The 25,618-nt window shown below is 46.8% G+C and overlaps 2 protein-coding genes across 51 annotated transcripts in view; one reads left to right on the plus strand and one right to left on the minus strand.

The window, feature by feature from the left end:
• Positions 1 to 8,098, plus strand: part of CELF4 (CUGBP Elav-like family member 4) — a 317,087-nt gene extending 308,989 nt beyond the window's left edge. For 37 of the 50 annotated variants that reach the window (XM_023207650.2, XM_031934514.1, XM_031934527.1 and 34 more), the window contains one exon: positions 7,065 to 8,098. In XM_023207650.2, the coding sequence (XP_023063418.1) occupies positions 7,065 to 7,091 (27 nt within the window). In that variant the 3' untranslated portion in view covers positions 7,092 to 8,098. Of the gene's footprint in view, positions 1 to 4,975; positions 5,061 to 7,064 lie in introns of those variants that run through there. The other 13 variants (XR_004228581.1, XR_004228583.1, XR_004228582.1 and 10 more) reach the window with 3 other exon arrangements.
• Positions 4,930 to 25,618, minus strand: part of KIAA1328 (KIAA1328 ortholog) — a 415,804-nt gene continuing 395,115 nt past the window's right edge. Inside the window, exons 10-12 of the mRNA XM_026455159.1 lie at positions 20,462 to 21,068; positions 8,283 to 9,490; positions 4,930 to 5,356 (exon numbers count right to left, since the gene is read on the minus strand). The gene's annotated coding sequence lies outside the window, so the exon portion shown is untranslated. The remainder of the gene's footprint in view (positions 5,357 to 8,282; positions 9,491 to 20,461; positions 21,069 to 25,618) is intronic.

Raw genomic sequence — 25,618 nt, forward strand, 5'->3', positions numbered from 1 at the left:
CAGTTGATGAGATGTGAAGGAATTAATTTCTAGATGTATTTTGAAAGAGGAGCTAAGGATGAGTCCCAGGCTTTTGGCCCAAGTCACTGGAAGAACAGAGAGATTGGGAGAAAGATCAGGCATGTGAACATTTCACATTTAAGCTGAGTTTCAGAGTCCAGAGTTTGGGAGGGAGGTCTCCAGCTTCTCAGTCTCCCCTCAAATCTTCCACCCAGTGCTGGGGTACAGACACCAGCAGAACACCCTTCCTCCACCCAGAAGTAGCAACTTTCACCCTCTGAGAGCAGGGGCCTTCTCTCTGGGGCAGTGCTTGTGCCACCACTCTCTGCAATCCTGGAAAAGCAAAACCAGTCTTTCCTGCCTCCTGGTTTCCCATCCTTGCCCATTTCTGGCTTGTGTCCAGATGTCAACACACATGTTATTCAGAGTTGGGGCACCTTCTTGTGCCAGGCACTGCGCTCAGTGCTGGGGATGCAAGGATGAATGAGTCACCATCCCTGCCCTCAAGGAGCTTCTGGCTCTGTGCATACACGGACACCAGGAGGCAGCCTGCAGATGGGGGCATGATGGAGGGACGGTTTCATGAAAGCTGCTTTTTCTGTATGTAGAACACTTTTTCTTAAATCAGCATAGCTCTGCCATTAAGGTGTGACCTGGGTTAGGGTGCTTGTCCTCTTTGGGCTTCTTTTTTCTCATTAATGAAACTAAGGTGTTAGAGTCAACTAGAGGATTTGGGGGTAGGGGGATATGAATCAGGCCGGGTCATGCCCTGAGATTCCAAGGGGCACCCCTGAAAGTAGCTTGTCTTAGGCTCCTTGGCTCAAGCCAGAGTAAAACCTCCAGGTTAGAGGAATTCCCAGATGAAGGAGTGAGAAGGCAGGTTTATTGTTTGGGATATAAAGTCAGAAGTGCCCACAGGGTTGAACCAGCTGGCATTCAGAGTTGGGGATGGGGCTTGGGAGGAGTGGTTTAAAATACAGAGTGGGTTCTTCCACCAGGGCATATAAAGGGCAGAAAGATTAGAACCCTAGACCTTCACACAGTGCTTACCACGCACCAGGCACTGCTGAGAGGTAACAACTAGGAGATGTAACTACACAGCTACAACTACCTATAAGGTAGGTAGTGTTAGTATTTCCATTTCACATATGGGGCACAGAGAGATTAAGTAGCTTGCTCATCAGCTAGTGAGTCGCAGAGCCAAGCTTTGAAGCCAGGGAGGCTACTTCCCTTCAAGTGAGGATGAGAAGCCCACCCTACCCTCACCCCAACCCATCACCCCAGAGTATCCTGAATGTCCTGAGGGAGCACGTATGACACCTCACTTTTCTGGGGTCAGCCATCTAACCACCTCCTTTCTACTAAGCAGTCCTGTAAAAAAACTACGATGTGACATAACTCCTACAGTAAAGTTGACATTTAATTTTCATTTAGACAGCATTTTAACAAATGGTGCTGTCAGGCTTCCCAGCCCAAGACTGTTGGAAGTTCTAATAGAAGGAAGGTGCTAGGAAGAGATAGGGAGCTTCTAAAGGCAGCCTTGGGGACTGCAGTGAGAAGTAGCTGCCCTTGGACTGCCAGCGAGGGAGGAAAAGGCACAAAAAAGCAGCTAAAATACTGCCTGCATATCAAAGGCCAGTAAAGGGTATTCATTCGTGCTGAGGCCTGAGCTGCAGCCCCAGGTGCTCAGAAGGGCAGGAAGCCTGAGCAGGAGCTGAGGGACCAGCCATAGCTGGGAGCAAAGTGGGAGGTGGAAGGGGGACCTCAGGGCTAGGGCAGCTGCCCCATGGTGGTGCAGGTTTTCTAAGGCCAAGTCAGAAGGGAGTGGAGCAGACCAGGGGGTGGGAGCAGGGCCCAGGCAGGGCAGCTGTGGGGAGTACAGTTGGGCTTTGATTCCATGAAGCAAGGTCCTGGGTGGGGTGGGACCAGGGTTGGAGTCAGTGACTCTCCTTCCTGGCTGGTTTTCTGCTTCCCCACTGCCCTACCCGTCTGGCGGCTTGGGTTTGTTGTCTTGTGCTAAGAGGGGAGTTTCTCTAAGCAATCTTTGCCAGGAAACTAAATAAGGAAGGAAGCAAAGGCAGGAAGAGTAGGCAAAAACATGCATGTGGCCAGGTCCACAGCTAGCGGGCAGAACACACCCAGCCCGGCCCCGCCCAGCTCAGAGATTGGCCTCTGGGCCCCTTGTTCTGCCACCGCTTACCAGACACCCTGGGCCCCAGCAGCAGGCCAGATTCTCAGACTCCTAGCACTCCAGTTCTATGGCTGGAGAGTGCACCAAGCATCTTGTCCTGACCCCAGTGAGTCCTGTGATTCTGGCTTTGAGTATGCTTTTGGGAAGGGTCGGGTCCAGACTTCTTTGAGTCTGACCTATACAGGGCTGGGCTGTGGCTTTGGGCCTGGCCCTCCTTTGCTTGAGTCCAGCTGATTTTAGGACCTGAGACCTGAATTGGTTCAGCCTCGCCATAATTTCCTCACCCAGCTTGGTGAGTTGGGCTTCACCATGCTGGTCAGTGATCCCATTGCCACACCTAGGGCTGTGCTCTGTGAGCCTCCACCCCGAGAGTGGCCAGGAAGGGGTCACCCTACAGGCAGAAGAGATGCATCCTAATGAAGAGAGTAGCCAGCTGAGCCTGAGCCTGTGGAGTCTTGGGGGCTCCTCAAGGACTGAGTGTGAGGGTGTATTACGTGTCTAGGGCCATGCATGTGTGAAAGATGAGGGTGTGTATGAGGAAGTTTCCTAGATTGAGCTTTAGGGACAGGGGCTGTGTGCTATTCAGGTTTGTGTTGCAGTACACAGGACAGTGCTTGGCCCTGACAGGCAGCTGTACTCTAAAACTGGGAGAAGAGCAGGCAGAGTGGGAAGGAGTGAATGAATGCCCATGAGGGGCTCAGGGCTGGAACGGAGGGGGAAAGAGGAGAGTCCCAGGGAGTCCTTGAGTTGCAGTTGCCACAGCTCCCATCTGCTGGCAATACCCTCCTTAGTTCCTTAGGCCTCTTCTCCCATGCCAATGGGACCTGCCCATTGGCCATCCTGGGTGGGTCTACGGGCTTTTGGGAGGAGTTGGAAGTGGCATTTCAGGACTTGGGGGGCATGGAACGGTCCCTGATCTGGGGGAAGGAGATCCAGTGTTGGAAGAACAAAGAACCCAGCCCTCGTGGGCAGGCAGGCTTGGGTCTTCAGAGGAGGAGTCTGGGGTGCGTCTGTGAAGGTTGAGCTGGAGGCCAGGCTTGGGCCCAGCTACTTTGCCCTGCATCCACAGTGACATTTTTAGATCCCAGGCCTCCCTTCCTCCCTCCCGGAAGGAAATCATAAAGGTGAGAGTGATTCAGTCCGCTGTATGTAGAAGCCTGTGGCCTCGAAAGCCTGCAGATCAACCTGGCGCACAGGCCTTGGCCCAGGCCTGAGTGCCACAGGGGAGCAGGGCATCCAGTGCAAGCTCAAGATAGCTATGGGGAGGCGTGGAGCTAGGGACCCCAAATCCCAGGTGTGGCAGAGGACTATGAAGTGGTGAGGGGTGGAGAGGTCAACTGAAAGTTGAATCATCTGATGATTCCTGATAGGGAAGAGAACTCATTCTCAACCACTTAGGGCTCCACCAGGAAAGAAAGCAGAAGGCTGGGGCCTTGCAGTGGGCTAGGCTGGAAAGCTGTTCATGGAGGGGTGTGGGGTGAGGGGGTGGGAAAAGAGGACGGTGTGGGGAGCAGGGGAAGTCAGCAGAGCAAGAGTGGGAGCAGCAGAGGCTGGAGGCGCTCACCTCTATGCCCCCTGCAGGGGACCCTCCAGCCTTGCACGTGGCCCCCTGCAGGGCATCCTCCAGTCCCCCATGTGGCCCTTTTATGGGTCAGGGCTGCAGAACCTTTGAAGGGCTTCATGTGCCTAGATGCAGCCTCAGTTTGTCTACACAGGCCACTTGGGAGCAAGGCAAAGAGTGTGAGCAAAGAAAGAGGGGAAGGCAATTGCAAGATGAACTTAGTAGTGCCAAGGCATGTTTCTAGAATTCCAAAAACACTGATGAATTTTACCCCAAATCTCAAAATGAACCCTGCTCAGATTCTGAGGAAAGCAGTTTGAGGTGGAGCTGAAGCGGGGGAGGGCCGTAACCTCCACAGTGGGTGCCCTTGTAGCCTTCTCTAGGATGGTGGCCAGGGTGGGTCCACAGGGTGGGAGGGCCGAGCTGCTGCCTGCCTGGGTGGTACTACGGCACCAGAGCATTTTGTAGATGGACCCCGTGGACACAGCAGTTACTGTAGCAAGCTGACCTACCCAGCTGACCAGGGCCACCCTGACAGACATCCCCTGCTGGCCCACAGGCTGCAGTCACAGAAAGCTGAGGAGGGGGGGAGCGCCACCCCTAGGGGAGAGAAAGAATCAAGGGTGATGAAAACCAGAGCACCTGCTCCCTGAGATTGCTTGCCGGCCAAGGTGGTTTGAGGGGCTGTTTTATTTTTTTCTGGCCCCCTTGCCAAACCGCCCATGCCCCCCTCCCCAACGCATGATGGATGCCCTTAGTGGCCCTGTGTGAGGTTCTGCTTCTGTTCACAGTGTATCATGTGTCTGCATAAACAACCGTGTGTGTGTATGTGTGTATGTGTGTGCGTGTGTGTGTGTGTGCGTGTGTGTGTTGATGTGCCCATGTTTGTCTGCTGGCTTACTCCATCCTTTGAGTTCTTTTCAGTTCTCTTATGATTTGACTGCTGTTCTCTCATCAGAGCTTCTAGATTGATGCTGTGGTCTGGTGCTGTATAAATATATTTTCTTTTTAATTTTGTTTTAACTTCTTCCTTGCCCTCCTTCACCTGAATCCCAGCCCTCCCTGCCCTCCCACACTCCCCAACCCCACCTGCCCTGCCCCACCTTTTCCTTCCCCCACCCACACTCTCTTGTCCTCTCTCTCTCTCTCTCTCTACATATATAAATATATATATAAATCTTTTCTTCTTTTGTCATTCAATCAAATTCCAACAACCCAACCAGGGCCAGTCAAATCCACCACAGTCTCGCGCTGAGCTAGGAATAAAGTTCACGTAATCACATGAGAGTGGAGAAAAGTCCCCCATCCGTAAGTTCAAATCAACTCAAAGTTCACAGTGTGACATGATGGCGTCATGTAACAAGGCTAAGAATCGGTTGCATGACAATTGCCGTCAAGTTTCGTGGAGGTGCTGTGATTGGAGCGTTTTTCTTGGATGTTGTATCAGTTGATGATTGGCCAGTCATGATCACACGTGCATTTTCTTGACTTTTGTGCTGCCACAATCTTTTTTGCTGTGCTCATTTTTGTTTCGTTCTTGGTGCTTGCAGTGGTTTTACTTTCTGTTGTTTGGTTTTTCTTGTTCAGCGTTTTTTTATGCTTCTCTAGATGTCACATAGAGAAAAAAACAAAACAAAAGAACAAAAAATAGTCAAAATAAAGATGAATTCCTGAATTATCAAACATGGGATCATTTACCTGTGCAAACCATTATTTTTTTCTTAAAAATAAGGAAAACATCTTAAAAATATCTATGCGTGGTTGATTTACTTGCACTTGAAAATATTGTGATTTTATTTTTTTCTAGAAATTTGGGGGCCTTTTTCAATTGACACTATCCTAGGTCTGGTCTTTCCAGTTAGGTTATTTTCAATCTCACTTCAAAGGGAAAAAAAAAAAAAAAAAAAACGAAAACAAAAAACAAAAACAAAATATCTACAGTAACAGAATGATAAAAACAAAATTCTAAACCAAAAAACTAGAGTACAAAGCCAGAGGCCTCTGCAAGAGAGCCCGGTAACAATTGTAAGGTTTGTATTGTAACCACTTCTGCTAAATTAAATGTGGGGAGGGGAGGCTGGGGACTGGGGACTCGGGAGGGATTTTTTTGGTTGGTTTGGAAGAAACAGTACTAACAAAAGCAAAATGCACCTTTTTGTTTACAACTGAAAAAGGGTCCTTGACAAGTGTTTTTTAATTTTATTATTATTTTATTTGGTGTTGTAATTGTTTAGACTGCTGTGTACGGTTTGCTGTTTGTTGAATCAACAGTGTGAAAAACCTGCCAGCATGGATTGATATACGCATGACGTTGTCCCCTCAAGTGGGGGCTTTGCAGTTCTAACTTTCTTGATGTAACCAGTCACCCCCATGTATAAGTGGAAGCTGCTTGCTAGAATGGAGATGAGTCTCATTTGTTAATTCACAATGATTAAGCATTCACCTTTTGATTCTAGTCAGATCATGATTTTTTTTAAAGCAAAACAAAACACCAAAAAGCCACCATTCAAAACAAAATCAAACACTGTCTGAGTTAATTTATTTAAGTTTGATAATTAAATCTCTTCTGACCTTTTTTTAGGTTTTCCCATCCACTCCCTTGAAGTTCTGAATTTCCTCTAAATTCCCTGGCATGTATGAGAAAAGTATTGTGTGTGTGTATGTGTGTATATATACATATACATACACACATATCCATGTATATCCACATATGTGCAGGTGAATATATTCTACACATATATCCAGATATACATATATATACACAGCCTCGCAAATAGTTACTGACCCCGGGAAAGAAGTGGTTGGCTGGAAGCTGGGCAAGGATTCTATAAAATTTGAGTCACGGATGTGTCTTCCTTCTTTCCCTTGAGCTGGGAGGAGTGGGCTGGGCTGCTAGATTTTTCCTATCTTGTTTGCTAGGCTTCTGTATACATATTGTATCTGGGCTAGATCTCTCAGAGACAAGTTTAATTATGAATTCATATCCCACAGTCCCAAATTCTCCCCTTAGATGTAGCTACCCCCAATCCAGAATGCTAAAGTAACCCAAATCAAGAACCTTCTCCCAACAACCGAAACCTCAGCTACAACCATCACCACTAGACTTCCCAGTGGTTTCTACTCTGAATAGAAGAGTATATATTTTTTTAATGTATCATGATCATGACTAATTCTCATACTGGTCTCTCTTCCTTCCCTCCCACCATCCCCTAGAGCTCCCATCCTAACCCCTGAGGCAGGTTCCTATTGGTGTTTGGATGCTGTTTGTGTTTTCCCTCTTGGCTTAATCAGCCCTGATTTTCTTCATTTTAGGGCAGGATGCTGAACGGGCTACATTAAAAAACAAACCTCTCTCTCTATATATTTATAAATGAGAACTGTTGGATGACACCTTTGACATATCAGCCAATATCAATCAAGCTGAAGACTCCAGACACTGTCTGTGTGACTGTAACATTTCTTCAAGGAAAGTATAGCGTCTGTGGAGTTCAGAGGGCACGTGTTTGGGGGAAAAATATATATATGACATAAGAAGAAGATGAAGAAAAATGAGAAAAAAAAAAAAAACACACAAAAGGCAACTTTAAAACAAAATATCACGAGACCAGACTGGGAGGCTTAAGGGCTGGGAACTGGGAGGAGACGCTGCTTACCGATCCCGGGGCTTTTCCAGCCCATGGGCGCCTGAGGCAGGCTGGGGCAAGTGGTGTGTGGGGCCTGGTCCCCAGGGGGCGGCTGGGAGGCCGCCACTGAGCATCTCTATCTGTCATTCCTTTAGCTATTTAGGGACCAAAGGACCAAACTTTTTATTGCAGATGTGTAGCTCTACGTCAAATAGAGGGGGAATGGAGGACTCCCTCCTTCCTGCCTCATGGCTGTTCTTGAAACAGCTTAGAGCGATTCTATGAAAAAATGTCATAAAAAATTAAAAAAAAACAACAACAAAAAACAACAACAAAAAAACAACAAAAAAAGGAAATATAACGCTTCAGTGCTTTTAAAACAGCAAGATAATAGTTCTTTGATACTTTGAGAGGCGCTTTGATGACCCTCATCCAAGTCTATGACACTTTCCTATGGTTTTCTGTATTCTATGTCTGGATGGAGCTGTTAAGATGAACAAATTGGTGGATATTTGGGGAAAGCAACACAAATCTTAAAACTCGTTAACCGTGGAGTGTGAGAAAACAAGGAGGGGACAAACGGGACTTACCAAGCAAGGTCATTGTTGTGAAAAGTCTGTAAATGCTTCTAACTCTTCCCCCTCTTAAAATCCTAATAGTTGTACAGAATTTTAAAAAGGAAAAGTTTAAAATACCTATATAATAGAAGAAAAATTAGAGGAAAGCAAAAAATAAAAAAAAAAGAAAAAAGAAAAAAAAAAACCTATAGAAGTTAGCATTACTGCTAAAATCCCAGATGTTGTAGGACTGTACTTTTGTAGAGTTTAGACAGAGCATCAACCCCTTCTCCCCGCGAGTGCTGTCGGACGCCGTTGTCCCCAAGGGCCAGGCCGAACTCGCCCCACACCTGCGGGCGCCTGGCTGCCTGTCGCCGGTGGAGGCCACGCCATCGGCCGGGAACGGTCGCGTCGCCCGGTCGTCGCCGCCGCCGCCGTCCTCGCCTCTTGCTTCCCTCCGGGAGCTGCGCGCGCTTCACTCACCTTCCGCTTCACTCGCCTTCCACGCTTGCTCCAGAGACTTTCCGGGCAAGGGAGAACTGGGAACTTTCATCTTAAAACGACTAGACAACACACACACACACAAAACCTTAAAAAAGAGAGAGAAAAATAAACAATCTTTGAAGAATTTCTGAAACTGTTTACAAGGAATTTTGAAAAACAGGGATGTTTAAATGATGCCGGCTCTGTTTTTCTGTAAATAAATTTGCATATTTTGTAGGACTTTTAATTGTAATGATAGAGAAAAAAACAAGGAAAACTATTTAATGAAAGCACGATATTTATCTTTGGTAAATGACTTTAGAGCAGTTAAAGACATTGCTTAAAAAACTCAGAATCAGAAAAAACACTGAATTATTTAAGAACACATATATTTTAAAGTATAACATATTTATTATAATTTATTTGCACCCTTGGGAAGATTGCTTTGGCATTCTGCCTCGATTCCTTCTCATTGATGTCCAGGTCATCTGGAGGCCGGGGGTTCTCAGACCTACCATTGTTTCCCTTCAGAAGAACAAATTTCCAGTTCCTCTAGGGCCTCCTGCCTTTCCTTTCTTTCTGTCAATTTTGTTGTCGTTGTTGTTTTTCATTTTCTTTTTTCTCTTGACTCCTCCTTTTAGGATGTCCAGATGTAAAAAAAAACAAAAAAAAAAAAGAAAAAAAAAAAAAAAACAGCTGCAGTTCAGTACAACTGCTCTTTTCACACTCAACTCCCTAAAACTCCTTGTAACCTTCTGTAACTATTGGATGACGCTTTCTCCAGCTTAGCCCTAAATAAAGCACAGTTTAAAAAAAAAGATTTCTTCATTGGTCTGTGCCTCTTGGACTCTGGCCAGCTGTGCCTCACAGCCCCAAGGCTTGCCCACTGGAAGTACCTTTGGTCTTCTTTATGGAATCTGCAACACAGGCCCCCGTTCTGAGTTTCAGCATGTGAAGCTCTTTCTGGGAGGTGATGGGAACAGTAAAAGGAGGTCCTGTGCCACTCTAGGAAGAATCTCTCTGGACTGGTGTGTCTCTCTGAAAGTCCCCATTGCAAATTCATTCTTCTGGGTTCCTGGAAGAGGTGGCCACAGTGTCCAAGCAGAACAGAAAGGAGGTCACCGAGGCCGCCCGACCTGAAGGCCGAGCAAGTGTTGGGTTGGGGGGAAGTTATGTGACACCTTAGGGAAGGAGGCAGTGGAGGAAAGAGGTCACAATAAAGGAAGAAGGATGAGGATGCAACTCCAAATTTACCAGCAAGCATCTTGCTCTTGGCTTCACACCTCCTGCTGCTCTGGCAGTTTGCAGGGATGGAGAAAACAGGATTCTGGGCCCTCAGTCAGGGTCCTGGTGGGGGCAGGGGTATAGAAAGAAGAGTAGGGGCCCTCCGCTGGGGTGTTTCCTGGCATGCTGCCTGTCCTACACTTAGATATGAGCTGCAGAGAGGTTTCCAGACCCTGAATGCCAGGGTGGGAAGAGCATTAGAGCATTCCAAAGGAGGAAGGACACCATGCAGGACTTGGAGAGGGGTGGCAGGCATCTGGAGAGGAGAGCCCAGACAGCTGCACACCAGCTGCATGCCTTCACCCAGTCCTGGCCTGGGACAGACCTTCTTCTCAATCTTCGCTCTCCCACCTCCTTCCCTTCTCCTGCCCTCAGCCCTGCAGTCTGGTCTAGGAATGGGCAGACTATTTCCCAGGGCTTCCACCTCTCCCCACTGCTGAGACAGGAGGGCTGCCAAATGAGGGGCAAGGAAGCTGCAAGGCTTCAGATGCCTGGAGGAGAGAAGACAAGCCCCCGGAAACTACCTGTCAGTCTGCGCCCCGCTGTGGGAGATGGGGAAGTCGCTTCGGTCCCCACCTGTCTCCTCTGAAGGAGGGTATGGAGAGCAGAGCTCAGAGCCCTAGCTACAGAGCAGTGCCTGGACCCCATGCTCCATCCTCTCCTCCCATCTCTCTTCTCAGGGCCGGGGGCCAAGTCTGTGCTTCTGATGCTGGCCTGTGATGCATTAGGCTGGGGAGAAAGATCTTCATGTATCAGCAAATAAGGGAAGGCCTGGGTATTATTCTGCCCTGAGAAGAATGGAAGGTGTTTTCTAAGAAATTCTCTGGAGAGTGGGGAGGTGTCTTTAGGTTTTGAGCCTCAGACTAGTCAACATGGTGATTTCTGTTGCATACCTGCAACTGAAAGAGGACAACCTCAACCCCCAGCACCCCCTCTTACTCTTTCAGAGCCCATGAAGCCTCCCGGAGATCCCCAAGTGACCTTCCTAGACCTCTCCTGTTTGTGTCCACTTCCCCACTGCATACCATTGTCTCTGGGACATAGTCCTCCCCTACCTCCACTGAAGGTGTTGTGGCTAAAGACTGTAGGCACCCTGGGAGCTGTCACCAGAGATGGGCTGTGAAACCAGCCAGGCAATTTTGCCCTCTTCCGGGTATGGCTGACTGAGGGGGGGCTGAAAACACTGGAACCAGATATGAGCATTCCAGTTCTGTAAAAGAAACCTTCAATGTAAAAACTGCACACCAGGTTTCTGATACATGCATAGCACACTTAAGAGAGAATACAATTTATTAACCTCTGGGGGAAAGAGATCCTTGAAAACTTGCTGAAAACTATTAGATAACTTTGCACATGATTATGGAGAGCTCAGGGATCCCTGAAGGAGAGTATGGAGAGCAGAGCTCTGGTTAAGAACTCCTGATTTGCAGTGTTAGTTAAGAGAACCCGAGACAAAATTCTTGTTCATTTCTGCTTCTATTCTATGCCTTATATTCCTTTGCTGTTATCCTATCTGCAGTGTGTGGTTCCTTCATAGCACCCCTATTTGTAAAAGACCTTTTGCTTATTATTAGAAACTTTTTATTTCAAGCATAATAATCAAGAGTAGAGACACTTGCATAAAGATCCCCATGTAGGGCCGGGCGCAGTGGCTCATGCCTGTAATCCCAGCACTTTGGGAGGCCGAGATGGGCGGATCACGAGGTCAGGAGATCGAGACCATCCTGGCTAACACGGTGAAACCCTGTCTCTACTAAAAACTTAAAAAAATTAGCCGGGCGCGGTGGTGGGCGCCTGTAGTCCCAGCTAATCGGGAGGCTGAGGCAGGAGAATGGCGTGAACCTGGGAGGCAGAGCTTGCAGTGAGCTGAGATCGCGCCACTGCACTCCAGCCTGGGAGACAGATTGAGACTCTGTCTCCAAAAAAAAAAAAAAAAAAAAAAAAAATCCCCATGTACTCACTACCTAGCTTCAGCATACCTCAACTCACAATTACTTTGACAAAAATCCCAGGTATCAAGTCATTTCATTGCTAAATGCTTCCATTTCCCCTTAATGTTTTCCATGCTGCACTGATGTCTGCCAGCTGGCTCTGGCCTGTTGGGCAGCTGTAACCTTGCTGTGGCAGCCCCTGGGGCACTTGGCCTTCATATCCTCACCACGGCCTGACCCTGGGGTGGAACTGGCTCCTGGTGGGAGCCCCAGCCCCCTCTCCAGGACTTCCCCAGGGCAACTGCACCTGTTCCCAGTAGCACTTTCAAAGCCCTTCCAGATCTTTCTCCACACCTTTGTAGTCACAGCTTCTTTCTCTTTTCTCTTTCTTCTCCTCCTTCTATCTTCCTATCTCTGTGATGCTAGTATGAAAAAGTTATGTTTATTGAGACCTTTCATTTAACGTTCCCATCTCCCTCGGTGTTTTCCTAAAGATCTGACCTTTTTCCTGTTCTAAGGAGAGAAACAGAAGACATACTAGAGCTTCCTCACTCATGCAAGCACTGCCAGGGCCTCCATCCTCCAGGACTGCTGCTGCTCTTCTGGGCAAAGCTGCAGATCCCCATAGCACAGGGTCTGCAGGGCTAGTGTTTGAATTACAGCGGGTAAAACACAGATGAACATTCCCCACCTTGCTTGCCCACTTGGTAAAGTGGATAAGGGACAATATGGCAGTGAGCTTAAGGGGCCCAGCGCAAAGTGACAGCATCAGACTTGGCTGTGAATGCCATTTGACTATTTACCGAAATGGAACCCACCCCCAGATCAAAATTGTTAGCTACTGTTGACGTACTACCTTCAACAGACTAGTGAGTTCTGGCAGTTGGATATTCAGTCAATATTGATTCATTCCTGCATTAATGAGTGAAAAAGGAAGGAAGGAATGGACAAATTACTGACAGCTGAAGGCATGTCCCAAAGAGGCAGGTGTTCTGGAAATGCTCTTTAAGTAGTGATAGCATGTGGAATAAGTGTATAGTCAACACACCCTCCCATCCCTAGATAAATGCTTGCAAGTGTAAGATTTTTATTTTAACTTTCTAGTTTCCTCCCCCTACTGACCCTCCATTTCTCTAAGCTGCCCTCCCATTTCTCTAAGCTGCCCTCCCTTCTCTCCTCAAGTCCTCCCCTTGGTTACCGCCAGTCTCTGGTCTCCAACATTCCCAGGTGTCCTGGGACTTGCTAGTGACAGAGTGAAAGCCTGGAGAGCCAGCACCAGCTCCCCAGGGCCCTCTATATCACCCTTTCTCCCTCCTCCTGCCAGCCTAACTGTTTGCCTCTTCAGGAAACTCTGAGCGTCTCCATCTCTGCTTCTGCCCTTTGTGGAGCTCTAATCAAGACTTTTCCCAGACTACGAGGGGGATGGAAAGATTAGGGTATCAGAGTGAAAAAGGCATGGACTTTGACTTCAGACCAGGATTCAAATCACAGTTCTCTCTAATACCTTCTGTGTCACTTTGGAAACATTGCTTAACCTCTCTGAGCCTCAATTTCCTTATCTCTAAAATGGGGATAATACCACCCCCAAGAGTGTTAAGGAGTGAACAAGGGACAGCCACACTCAGCTACATTCCACCCCAAGGATTATCAGAGCGGCAAATTTCTTACAGCACAGATATTCAGAACAAATGGCTCAGGCTGCGATCCCATCCTCCTTCCTGTTTCTTAATTCCATTCTATTGACAACCCACCTCCCAACAAAAGCAAACTTGAACTTGACATAAGACCACTTTAGGTCATTTTTTTGTGAGGTCCAGTCAATCTATGCCACTCGCAGAGAATTCCTGTCTTGCTGACGTGCACACACCTCTGCCTCTCACTGCTCTTTTCCGGGGACCCCAATTAGCTGACACTCCTGCGCCCCTGCTGCTCTCTTTGCCTTTTCCTTTCCCAAGAGCATTCCCAGTGCAACTGTGGCTGCTGCTGTCTGCAGCCTTCCTCCTCTGGGCTCACATGGCCTCAGGCTGCATACTAATTTGGTCTTTGCATTTTAAAAAATTTTATCTGTTCTTTTGAAAAATATATTCATATATTTCAAAATTCAGAAAAAGGAAACAATGAAGTTCTTCCCACCCCTGAATCCACTCATCCATTTCTCTCCCTAGCAGCAGCCAGTGTTGCCAGTTCTTGTTTATCCTGCTCTTTAAGTGTGGGCATGGAGTGTATAGGTGGAAGGAACTCAGCTGTCATCCTCATTTTCACTGAGGAGACCCAGAGCCAGGCAGTGATGTGCCCAGGCTCCTGTAGCTGCCCCATGTGACTCCCAAGAGGTAAGCCCAGGCCTTGGGATGCTTGGCACCCACTGGCTGAACAGAGACATCAGGGCCGTCCAGTTACCTCTTACCATTTGGGCATCATTCCTTGAGGCACGGGTGTAGCTGTCTTTTATGGGGTGCTGCTCTGTACTAGCCACTGCGTTAAGAACTGCTTAGTTATAATCTCATCGAATTCTCACAATAATTCTATGATGCAGATGTTATTACCCTAATTTACAGATGCAAAAACTGAGGCCCAGAGAGGTTAAGTCCCTCACCTAAATTACCTAGGATCAGCACTCAAGTCCAGGTCTATCTGCATGGCTGTGCCGTTGATCTCTACATCACATCTCCCTCAGTTGTAAACTCTGCACAGTCACTCCCCTCTAGCCCTTCTCTCATGTCTCCTACTACCTTCTTTATTCTGACTTTTTTTCTCAACAACCCCAATTTCACCTTTAAGAAATGGCAGCATCTATATTGATCTAGGTACCAATCCTTTTCTTCCCTTCTCTCCTTGATAGAGCTGGAGTTCTTAAAGGTGAGTAACAAGTTAGTAAACATGTTGCTAATGGGTGCATAAGTCCCCCTCCCTGGTAGCACTTGCTGGTTATAGGGACAGACGGGAGCTTTTATTATTAACAAGGAGAGAAAATTAAATTGAAATAAATATAATATTTATTAACATTTTATGGAGCTACCTGAAGTTCAAAAGCCTTTTGAGCTGCGTCAGTCATTTCCCCCAGTACACTTAACTCTGGAGAAAATGATAAGCAAATTCTTAAGATCAGTGCAAACTGGGGGTGCTCAACTGGGTTTGCACTGATCTTAAGAACTTGCTTGGGGGTGCTCAACTGGGTTTGCACTAATCTTAAGAATTTGCTTATAAAAAAATTAAGCTTATTGGCAGGGCGTGGTGGCTCACGCCTGTAATCCCAGCACTTTGGGAGGCCGAGGTGGGAGGATCACAAGCTCAGGAGATCGAGACCATCCTGACTAACATGGTGAAAACCATCTCTACTAAAATACAAAAAAATTTGCTGGGAGTGGTGGCACATGCCAGAAAAATGCCAGCCTCCCATCCCAGCTACTTGAGAGACTGAGGCAGGAGAATCGCTTGAACCTGGGAGACAGAGGTTGCAGAGAGCCGAGATTGTGCCACTGCACTCCAGCCTGGAGACAGAGTGAGACTCCATCTCAAATAAATAAATAAATAAATAATAAATAAATAAATAAATAAATAAATAAATAAATAAATAAAACATGTTTAAAAATTAGGCTTTTTAAAATAAAGGGGAAAATTCAGCCATTTGTGAAGGCCCCATACTTCACTAATTGAGGCACAAAGATGCCTCTTGTCTTCAGGGTCTCCAACATGATTCATTGTTGCTGTTGCCACTCTGTCCTTACCTATTCCTGGGGCCCAGCTCAGGGAGCCATGGGCATTGGGATGGCAGGAAATCCAGTGGACCCAGGGGCTGTCAACCTTGTTTCCCTTCCATTTCCTGCTTTCCTCATGGAAACCAAGGCGGGGCTTCACGAGCAGGACAACTGTGGGTCATTTCTGCCCTGCATGGGCAGGATGTGGGCTTCTGCTAAGGAGATCCAACACACATGCCCCAGGCTTCTCACTGCACTCCAGTCCTACACAGGGTCTCAGATCCCATTGTTAGGTCTTTTTCTTTGGGTTAGACCTAGGCCTCATTAGTTCCGCTTTTAAAATGAAAACTACTTTGGCATGGGGAGTAATTTGTTCCCTAACCTGCTGAACCAGTATTTATAGTGTAGCTACTGAGCACAGCACTGCACTAAGGATTAGAGGTGAAGAGATGAAGACAGCACACACTGGGCACCTTCCAGGCCCAGTGCGAGGTGTGTTATGGGTATTATCTCTAATCCTGTAATTCTGCAAGGTGCTATCACCCTACCTTACAGATGAACAAACAGGCTTGGATAAGGTAGGTAACTTGCCCCAAACCACACTGTAAGAAAGTAATGGAGCCAGGATTCAAAATCAGCTGCACTAATTTCCCCATGAGGTTCCCTGACAAGCAAAAGACAACTGCACACTAGCGTGTGGGAACTCTGTTGGGGGCCCAGGACAGCCCGGAGGAGGGAAGGCAAGCGGCCCTGTCTGGGAGAGTGGAGACACTTGGGTCAGGTTTTGTAGGGTGCGCGGGTGTTACATGGACTCCATGGGAGGGGTCATGGAGGAACAAAGGACCCCAGACCTTCTGAAGAACTGCAAGATCTTAGGTAGGCTGGGGATATGCTGGGGGAAGACACAAGGCCTTGTTTCAAAACAATCTACTTATCATCTAGACACTGTCCTGGTTACTTCAGGGACACCATTCCAGTTAATCTTCCCAGCAATCCTGGGCCCTATTTTACAGACGAGCTTATATGCTGTATGAAAGTCACATGAACCCTAGAACTGGGATTTGAACCCAGGTCTCCTTTATGGCAGACGCTGTGTACGTAATCTTCATATTACGTTGGAAGAAGCTACCTATTCAAGGCACATGCATAATGGCTCTTGCCTCAAAAGCCTCTTTGCTGATTGTGTTTCCAAGCCTCAAACAGAGACACACAGCCTATCCACAGGGCAGAAAAGTGGAGTCAGGCCTGTCCTGGAAAGGCTCAGACCTCTCTGGCCTCAGATCCCTTCTCTGCAAAGTGAGCAGACAGCCTGGGTCTCAGGGATTTGGCCCCACTTCAGTGCGCCTGAAGCTCTCTGCCAAGTGCCTGAAGCTCTCTGCCAAGTGCTGAGAAAGGGCACTGGTGAAGAGAGGTCAGAGGAGATGTGTGACTGTGAGTGCCCTCATCCTTGCTCTGGGCATGAGAGTCAGCCTAGAATGAGGGAGTTTGGCACAGGGTTTTATCCTCCACTGTATTCTGCTCTTGATTCTGGGCAGAAGATAGCTCCTGCCTTGCCCTCAGTGCTGAGTGACCTTAAGAATCTCTGGGCTCAAAGTATCCCCTTTGAGAGTACTGTGTGTCTTCAGCATTGACTTCAATACCTGGCATGGGGTATGCGCCAGTGTTTGCTGAATGAATGAGAAGAGGTGGGGAGTGGAAACAGGGATGCCTTCTACAGGCCTCTTCTGAAGCACCCTAGGCCTGGCCCACTCTTTGCAGGGCCTCTCTGCCCCATGTTGCCCCAACTCTGAACAGGGATCAAAAGAAAGCCTGGTGGTTCAGGTCTTCCCAGTACTCTGGGAGCTCCTGGGATGACAGGCATTCGGGGCAGAGTCTCACTGGGGCCCTCAAATATGGCATATGGACACAGATTCTCATGCCATTCCAGATTTCTGGTCATCCAAATTCTTCCTGTCCTTAAGCCCTAGCCCGGGGTCCACCTGCTCCAGGGGGTCTATTGGAAACTGTTTTCTGACTTTCTAGTGCCCTGAGTGGGAACCACTTCACTGGGCTCTTGTTCCCATGCTGTTGTGTGTTGTTCTGTATGTAGTTATTGCCCTAGCTAATGGCCCCGAGGATCAGAAGTAAATGGTCTGTTTTCAGTCTCTCTCCTAGCAGTGGACTGGTCAAAGAGAGTAGGCAGGGGCAAAGTAGAAGACTAAGGATTTAAATGCAATGTGCTGAAACATCAGTGGGTGATAAAAACAAGTGGGTAAAAAAAGGTATCAGAAACAATATTTACATAGCCTCAAAGTATACCCCCACAAGATACTTATACATTACAAAGGGAAAGTTAGTACTTTTATTATATAAGGAGAAACCTGGCAGATACCACCTTAACCAGGTGATCAAAGTTAGTGTCATCTGGAATGTAACATGTAACAAATGCTAGCATGGACTTCCTGGTCAGATGTGCTCAAAAGGAGACTATCACTTATTCTTGCTGAGAATGCATAACCGGAATGTAATCATAAGGAAACAAGACAAACCCAAAATGTTCTATGAAGTAAATGGCTTGTGCTCATTTAAAGAGATAAGACAACTAAATGCAACTTGTGATCCTGGGCCAGAATTTCTTTTTTTTTTTTTTTTGTTTTTGGTTACAAAGGATATTAGTTCAACAACTGGCAATATTTAAATAAGATCAGGTACTGTGTCAGCATTAATTTCTTAATTTTGATACCTGTACTGTGGTTATAAAAGAGGCTGTCCCTGTTTAGGAAGTATATGCTGAACTTTTTGGGGAAATAAGGGTATTAGGTCAGCAATTTACTCTCAAATGTTTCCAGAAAAAAGTAATAATACAGTATGTATATGTGTGTGAGAGAGTGTATGATAAAGCAAACAAGTTAAATGTTAACACTTGGGGAATATGAGTAAAGGGTATAAAATAATTCTTTGTATTATTTCTAAAACTTCTCTGTAAGTCTAACTTCAAAATAAAATGTATGAAAAAAAATGGCTGGTGTGAACATTAGCTGGGTCAGCCTGGGGAGAGTGGTCAGTCATGTGGACCAGGCATTGCAGAGACCAGTCCCCACCTGCTTCCTTCCTTAGACAATGTGCTGGGTAACATGAAAGGAGAAACCCCCAAACATAGACATGGGAAGCCTGCAACCTCAGCAGTCCCAGCAGCATGATCAGGCCACCATGGTTTCTCCTCCAGCCCAGTAAAAAACACTAGCCATGGCTCAGAAACAACTGGGGATGCCCTTCCCACCCCATCCCCAGAAGCAGCCTGACTGGCCAAACAAGAAAATAATACCACTAGTTGTTCAGTTCTGAAGAAAGGGACAGATTTAGAAATACTAGAGGTGGAGGATGGAGGCTGGGGTGGGGAGTACAAGAAAGAAGGGCAGAAGTTACCCATAGGCACCCCTCATGGAGGCAGATGGCCATGTGGACCACAACTGAGGTCCCAACTCTGGAACGGCTCTCAGCTCTGCCTGATGCTGACACTCCTCAAGGCTGAGATCTGGAGAGCCAGGGCCATTGAGGCAGAGGCGTCTTAAGAAGCCAGGACCTTGTATGGGGGATGAGGTTCTAGGCTGATGGGAGAAACAGAGGTAAATGACATTCTCAAACTGAGGCAAGTGTGACGGTGGGGTGCCCTGCTGGAGGCACTGCCTGAGGTGGTGACAAGTGCGGGAGGCAGTGATGGTTGGGAGCTGGCAGGCCCAGCTTCCCAGCTCTGCCTGGCTATCATGGAATCCCCCACTCTCCATGCTTCAGAGGGGCCCACTGCTCCTTGCCAGTCTCCAGATAAATTACAGCCACCTGATATGTATAAAGAGGTTTGCAGTTGTTTACTCAGCAGGTGCATGAGCATCCTTTCATCAGATCCCCATAGATACTGTGCCAGACAAGGCAGGCATACATACATGTGCTATCTATGTTTTGTAGACAGAGGCACTGAGTGGTGACAGGACTTGTGCAATGTCACACAGCTACAGAGAAAGAACTTAAAGCTAAGCCTCTGACGGAACACTAAGTAAACTGTTGCCAAGGATTGCAGTCTGTGCAGGTCTCATGGGCCTATGCAAGCATGAGCCTTGCTGCTCCTCCAAGTTTAAACACCAAGCCTAGCATTCAAGGCTGTCCATGAGCTTACTACCTTGGGGTTCTTTTCTCCATGGCTTTGAACACAGTGCTCCTCCACTTGGGAACATTCTGATGTAAGACCCTGACCCAGAGGTTACTGTTCAGGGCTCTGTGACTGCACTGACCTCAGGAACTCTTAATTGCAGCTCAACTTGACCTTCTGCCTCACTGCCCTGTCCTCTGCTGGAAGTCTGGAGCTATGTTGCTGAACTTTGGCTAGCACATAGTGGACAGTCAGAAAATGCTTCAGAATTCACCCAAGACCAGTGATTCCTGAATTTTTTTTGGATCACAGATCCCTTTGAGAATCTGGTGGAAGCTATGAATCTTCGGATCCAGGTGAGCTCTCAGGTGAAGACTGAGGTGAGGAGAGGGTGCTATATGCAGCACAGCTCTCTGCCCAGACTGATGTTCCTGGTAGGGCTTTGATACCATGCGGAAAGACAGCTTCTCTTTCCAACAGAGCCCCACTCCCACACCTGCCCCTGGACAGGACAGCGCAGAGGGCCACTAGGATGCCCCATTTCTGTGCACAAAGGCTGTCCCTAAGCTCAGGTGGGAGATTGAGAGGATGCAACCACTCAATGCCTGTTCCTTCCATCTGGCTAAGAAGCAAGCAGAGAGGCAGGGAGAAGTTCTGCTTGTGATCACTGCTCCCAAGTCCTTTCTCAGACTCATCACTGCTCAACTGCCTTTTTTTTCCCTCCAACACAGTAAATCTAATTCTATTATTCTCCAACTTGTAGTAAGCTGTGTCATTTTGAGAAGAAATACATAATGGTATATTAGAAGAATCATGGATCTTCTCATTCATGCTTAGAAAAAATTTATTACAATGTAAGAAAATCTGAATAGCACGAATTTATTATAATGATTTAACACTTCTAGCACTTGAGTTAAAAATGCCCTTCCATAAATAACGGTCCCTGAAAACATAGCAAATTTACACAGTTTACCATTTCCCAATGTTATATAAATCCAACAAGCTTAAATCACCTGCAGCTGAGAGAACACAGGAAACTGGAGCTGTGAAGTTCATCCCATCCCAATGGACAGCAGTGAGGAGTAAGAATCAGTCTCCCTTCCTCCGGCTCTCTCCTCTCAGCACGGGACTGGCCAATCTCAGCACTTAAAGAATGGGGAGAAGAACAGGGTGGGGCAGCACCTGGAAGAATCAAGGAGGGCAAACACCAATCTTATAGGTGCAGAACAGGTGAAGGGCACGGACCTAGGGCATCCTGGCAGAAGTCAGGCTATGGGCCATTGTTTGTGTGCTGGTGCCAAGGAGGTGTCAGTTAAGGCTGCTCGGCTTTGGCCTGCAAGGAAGAAGGGAGGGAGAGGCCAGCTCTGATGTCCTGGTTAGATCTCGAACAGGGCCTGTCCTCTGGCCAACCACCTCTTCTACTTTCTTACAAACACCAACATGGCTTCCTACTCCTGGGCCTTCTGGTTCCTCCGTGTTCCAAGGACCTACCTCTCGGCACTCCCTCTGGCTCCACTGGACACCCTGCCTTGCCCTACTTTCATGGACACTGTGGCCTCATCATTCTTGTTTTCATCTGGGCTAGTTTCCAGGTCTACATCAGCATTCCAAGCACCAAACCTATAAGGTAGAAATGGTCACTTCTCATCCTAACAAATATTTTTATGCATTATTATACACAAGGCTTAGAGAATATAGGCAACTTGCCGAAATCTACACAGCTCACAAGTGGTACGGTTGGGTTCTCCAAAGTGAATATATGTTCTCTTTGAACACTTTCCATTCTAATAGGGCAGACAAACAGTGCACACAGCAATATGGGACAGATTGAGGTGAGCTCTAACAAAGGCTCTACAGAGTTCTATGGGAACCAAGAGTATATACTGATGCTGGAGACATTAGGAAACTTCATGGAAGTCGTAACTGAGCTAGGTCTGGAAAGATTCACCCGAGAGAGAGGGACCTGGAAAAGTCACATAAGCAGGAAACAGCAGTGTGTCCTTGGGAGACCAAGGACAAGGGCTGTGAGCTGCAGAGGGGAGAAGGGAGGGCAAGAGGCTGAGAGTTCCGGTGTGCCACTCTAAGGGGTACACTCGTTTCCTGTAAGCAGTGGCGGACTTGTGGATTTTTAAGCAGCGAAGTTACAAATCTTAGATTTGTAAGAAAGAAAATGCTAGTGAATGTGGAGATGGGACTGAAGAGGGAGCAATGGAGGTATCTCCCAGCCCCACCCTCCCCAGTCCTCTGAGTATGGCCCCTACTTTCTACTTTCTTTAGAGAGCTGCAAGAAGGCAGGCAGGAGTAGTCCAAAGGGTACCGGACTTTGGGGTCACAGAATTGTTATATTTTCTTCCTCCCTCCTATGTGCCTACCCATCCACCTATTCGATAAATAATGTTTGGGAGCCTGTAACATGCCAGGAGCCATGCTGAAATCTGAGGAATTAGTGATGAATAAGACTGATCTTTTTCTGGCCATCCTGGGGCTTACAGACTGAAGGAGAAATCACAAAAGTAAACAGGCCATTCCAGCACAGTAATTGTGATAAAACATGTACAAAGGGCAGAGAAAGCTCCTAAGGTCAGGAAAAGGATATTACAGTGACTTTAGGAACTACTGGAAGCTCAGGGTGGCTGAAGCATGGAAGTCAAGAGGAAGAGAGTAGGAAAAGAAGGGGCTGGAGGTCTAAAGGCTGCGGTGGGCCATATCACCAACAGCCTTGTGCAGAAGTACAAACAGAGGGCAGTGGGAAACTAACTAATGCTTTAGGCCAGGGTGTGACATGATATGGGTAGCTTTATGGAGAATAATAGGTTACCCTTACTGAGTGCTTATTATATCCTATGCTGAACACTCTACCTGTGTTAGCACATTTAACCTTCACAATAACTTCATGAGGTAGGTTCTGCTGTGATCCCCATTTAAAGATGAGTGAGGCAGAGAGAGTCAAATGTTCTAGGATGAATCCAGGCCATCTGGCAGGAAGACCAATAAAGAAACTGTTGTACTAGAGAAGCATCAGCAAAGATAAGAGAGAAGTGGGTAAGTTTAAAAATAGGAAGTGAACTTGATACTTTTTTTTTTTTTTTTGAGATGGAGTCTTGCTCTGGTCACCCAGGCTGGAGTGCAGTGGCATGATCTTGGCTTACTGCAACCTCTGCCTCCCAGGTTCAAGTGATTCTCCTGCCTCAGCCTCCTGAGTAGCCAGGACTACAGGCATGTGCCATCATGCCCAGGTTTTTGTATTTTTACAAATACAAAATACAGAGACGGGGTTTCACTGCGTTAGCCAGGATGGTCTCGATCTCCTGACCTCATGATCTGGCCGCCTCAGCCTCTCAAAGTCTGGGATTACAAGTGTAAGCCACCGTGCTCGGACGGACTTGATACTTCTTGAACATTGACTAGAAATAGGAAAGAGAGGGGAAGAAGTAAAAAATGACCCTCCCACCCGTTTCTGAGTTTGAATTCTATTTCTAGTTGGTGACCCTGGCAAGTTTTGCTAAACTTCATATTCATTATTGGTGCAAAACATCACCCTCAAGTTTTAGGTGTGCATAGATGTATATCTGGCCTCATTACATAAAGGATATGATGTAGCTTACAAGAATAACCCATATAATGGGATAATTTTGAAAACTATGAAAAAAGGCTTCGTCTCATAAGGACTGAATAAGATGTTGCACAGGGCCCAGCTGAGGACCTGGCGCACAGTTAAGTGCTTCAGGAGTTTTCGATGCTTGCCTGGCACCCACCGGCCTCCAGTCTACATGCTCAACATTCTGGATTCCTCTCCTCCTCCCACAGGGTCTGGGTGTTCATCCTTCTTTCCTAACTCTATCACTTCCAGGTCATGACCCCACAAAGACATACAGGCATACCTCAGAGATATTGTGGGGCTAGTTCCAGATCGCCACTATGAAGCATATATCACAACAAAGGGAGTCACACAAATTTTTTGTTTCCCAGTGCATATAAAAGTTATGTTCACACAACTGTAGTCCACTGTAGTGTGCAACTGAATTGTGACTAAAAACAATCAACATATATTAACTTAAAATACTTTATTGCTAAGGATCATCTGAGCCTTCAGTGGGTTGTAATCTTTTTTTTCTGAGATGGAATCTTGCTCTGTCTCCCAGGCTGGAGTGCAATGGTGCAATCTCAGCTCACTGCAACTTCCGCCTCCCGGGTTCAAGAGATTCTCCTGCCTCAGCCTCCTGAGTAGCTGGGATTACAGGTGCCTGCCACCGCACCCAGCTGATTTTTCTATTTTTTAGTAGAGACAGGATTTCGCCATGTTGGCCAGGCTGGTCTTGAACTCCTGACCTCAGGTGATCCACCTGCCTTGGCCTCTCAAAGTGCTGGGATTACAGGCATGAGCCACCATGCCCGGCTGGGGGTTGTAATCTTTTTTGGCTCATGGAGGGTCTTGCCTTGATGTTGATGGCTACTGACTGATCAGTGTGGGTTGCTGATCAGTGTGGTTGTAGCAATTTCTTAAAATAAGACAACAATGAAGTTTGGCACATAATTGACCCTTCCTCTCATGAAAATTTATCTGCAGCATGTGACGCTACTGGATAGCATTTTACCCACTGTAGAACATCTTTCAAAATTGGAATCAATTCCCTCAAACCCTGACGCTGCTTTATTAAATTTATATAATATTCTAAGTCCTTTGTTGTCATTTCAATTATGTTCATAGCATCTTCACCAGAAGTAGATTCCATCTCAAGAAACTACTTTCTTTGCTCATCCAGAAGAACCAGCTCCTCATCCATTCAAGTTTTATCATGAGATTGCAGCAATTCAGTCATATCTTTAGCTTCCCTTCTAATTCTAGTTCTCTTGCTATTTCCACCACATCTGCAGTGACCTCCTTCATTAAAGTCTTGAATCCCTCAAAGTCATCCATGAGGATTAGAATCAACTTCTTCCAAACTCCTGTTAATCTTGATATTTTGACCTCCTCCCATGAATCACAGATGTTCTTAATGGCACCTAGGATGGTGAATCCTTTCCAGAAGGTTTTCAATTTACTTGGCAGAAATCCATCAGATAAATCATTATCTATGGTAGCAATAGCCTCAAAAATGTATTTCTCAAACAATAAGATGTGGAAAGTTGAAATTACTCCTTGATCCATGGGCTGCAGAATGGATGCTGTGTTAGGAGGCATGAAAACAACATTCATCTTGTAAGTCTTCATCAAAGCTCTTGGGTGACCAAGTATATTGTAACAACAGTCACATTTTGAAAGAAATCCTTTAATCTGAGCAGTAGGCCTCAACAGTATGCTTAAAAGATTCAGTAAACCATGCTGTAAACAGATGTGCTGCTATGCAAGCTTTGTTGTTCCTTTTATAGAGCATGGGCAGAGTAGATTTAGCATGATTCTGAATAGCCCTTGGATTTTCAGAATGGTAAATGAGCAATGGCTTTAACTTAAAGTCACTAACTACATTAGCCCCTAACAAGAGAGTCAGTCTGTCCTTTGACGCTTTGCAGCCAGGCATTGACTTCTCCTCTCTAGTTATGGAAGTCCTCAATGGCATCTTCATCCAACAGAAGGTTGTTTCATTTACATTGAAAATGCATGGTTTAGTGGAGCTACATTCATCAATGATCCTAGGTAGATCTTCTGGAAAAATAACTTGCCATAGCTTCTACATCAGCACTTGCTGTTTCACATTATACTTTTATATTATGGAGATGGTCTCTTTCCTTAAACCTCTGCTAGCTGCAAGCTTTTCATCTACAAATTCCTCATCTAATGGAGATGGTCTCTTAACTTCCTCATCTCTCTCAGCCTTCACAGAATTGAAGAAAGTCAGGGCTTTGCTCTGGCTTAGGCTTTGGTTTAAGGGAGTGTCCATACAAAAAAGTTTTGAATGGGCCCAGGCGCGGTGGCTCACGCCTATAATCCCAGCACTATGAGAGGCCGAGGTGGGCGGATCATCTGCGGTCAGGAGCTCGAGACCAGCCTGACCAACACGGAGAAACCCCGTCTCTACTAAAAATACAAAATTAGCCGGATGTGGTGGTGCATGCCTGTAATCCCAGCTACTGGGGAGGCTGAGGCAGGAGAATTGCTTGAACCTGGGAGGTGGAGGTGTGGAGGTTGCGGTGAGCCGAGATTGCACCATTGCACTCCACCCTGGGCAACA

This window comes from Piliocolobus tephrosceles, chromosome 18 (genome assembly GCF_002776525.5).
Source record: "Piliocolobus tephrosceles isolate RC106 chromosome 18, ASM277652v3, whole genome shotgun sequence".
Taxonomy (NCBI): domain Eukaryota; kingdom Metazoa; phylum Chordata; class Mammalia; order Primates; family Cercopithecidae; genus Piliocolobus; species Piliocolobus tephrosceles.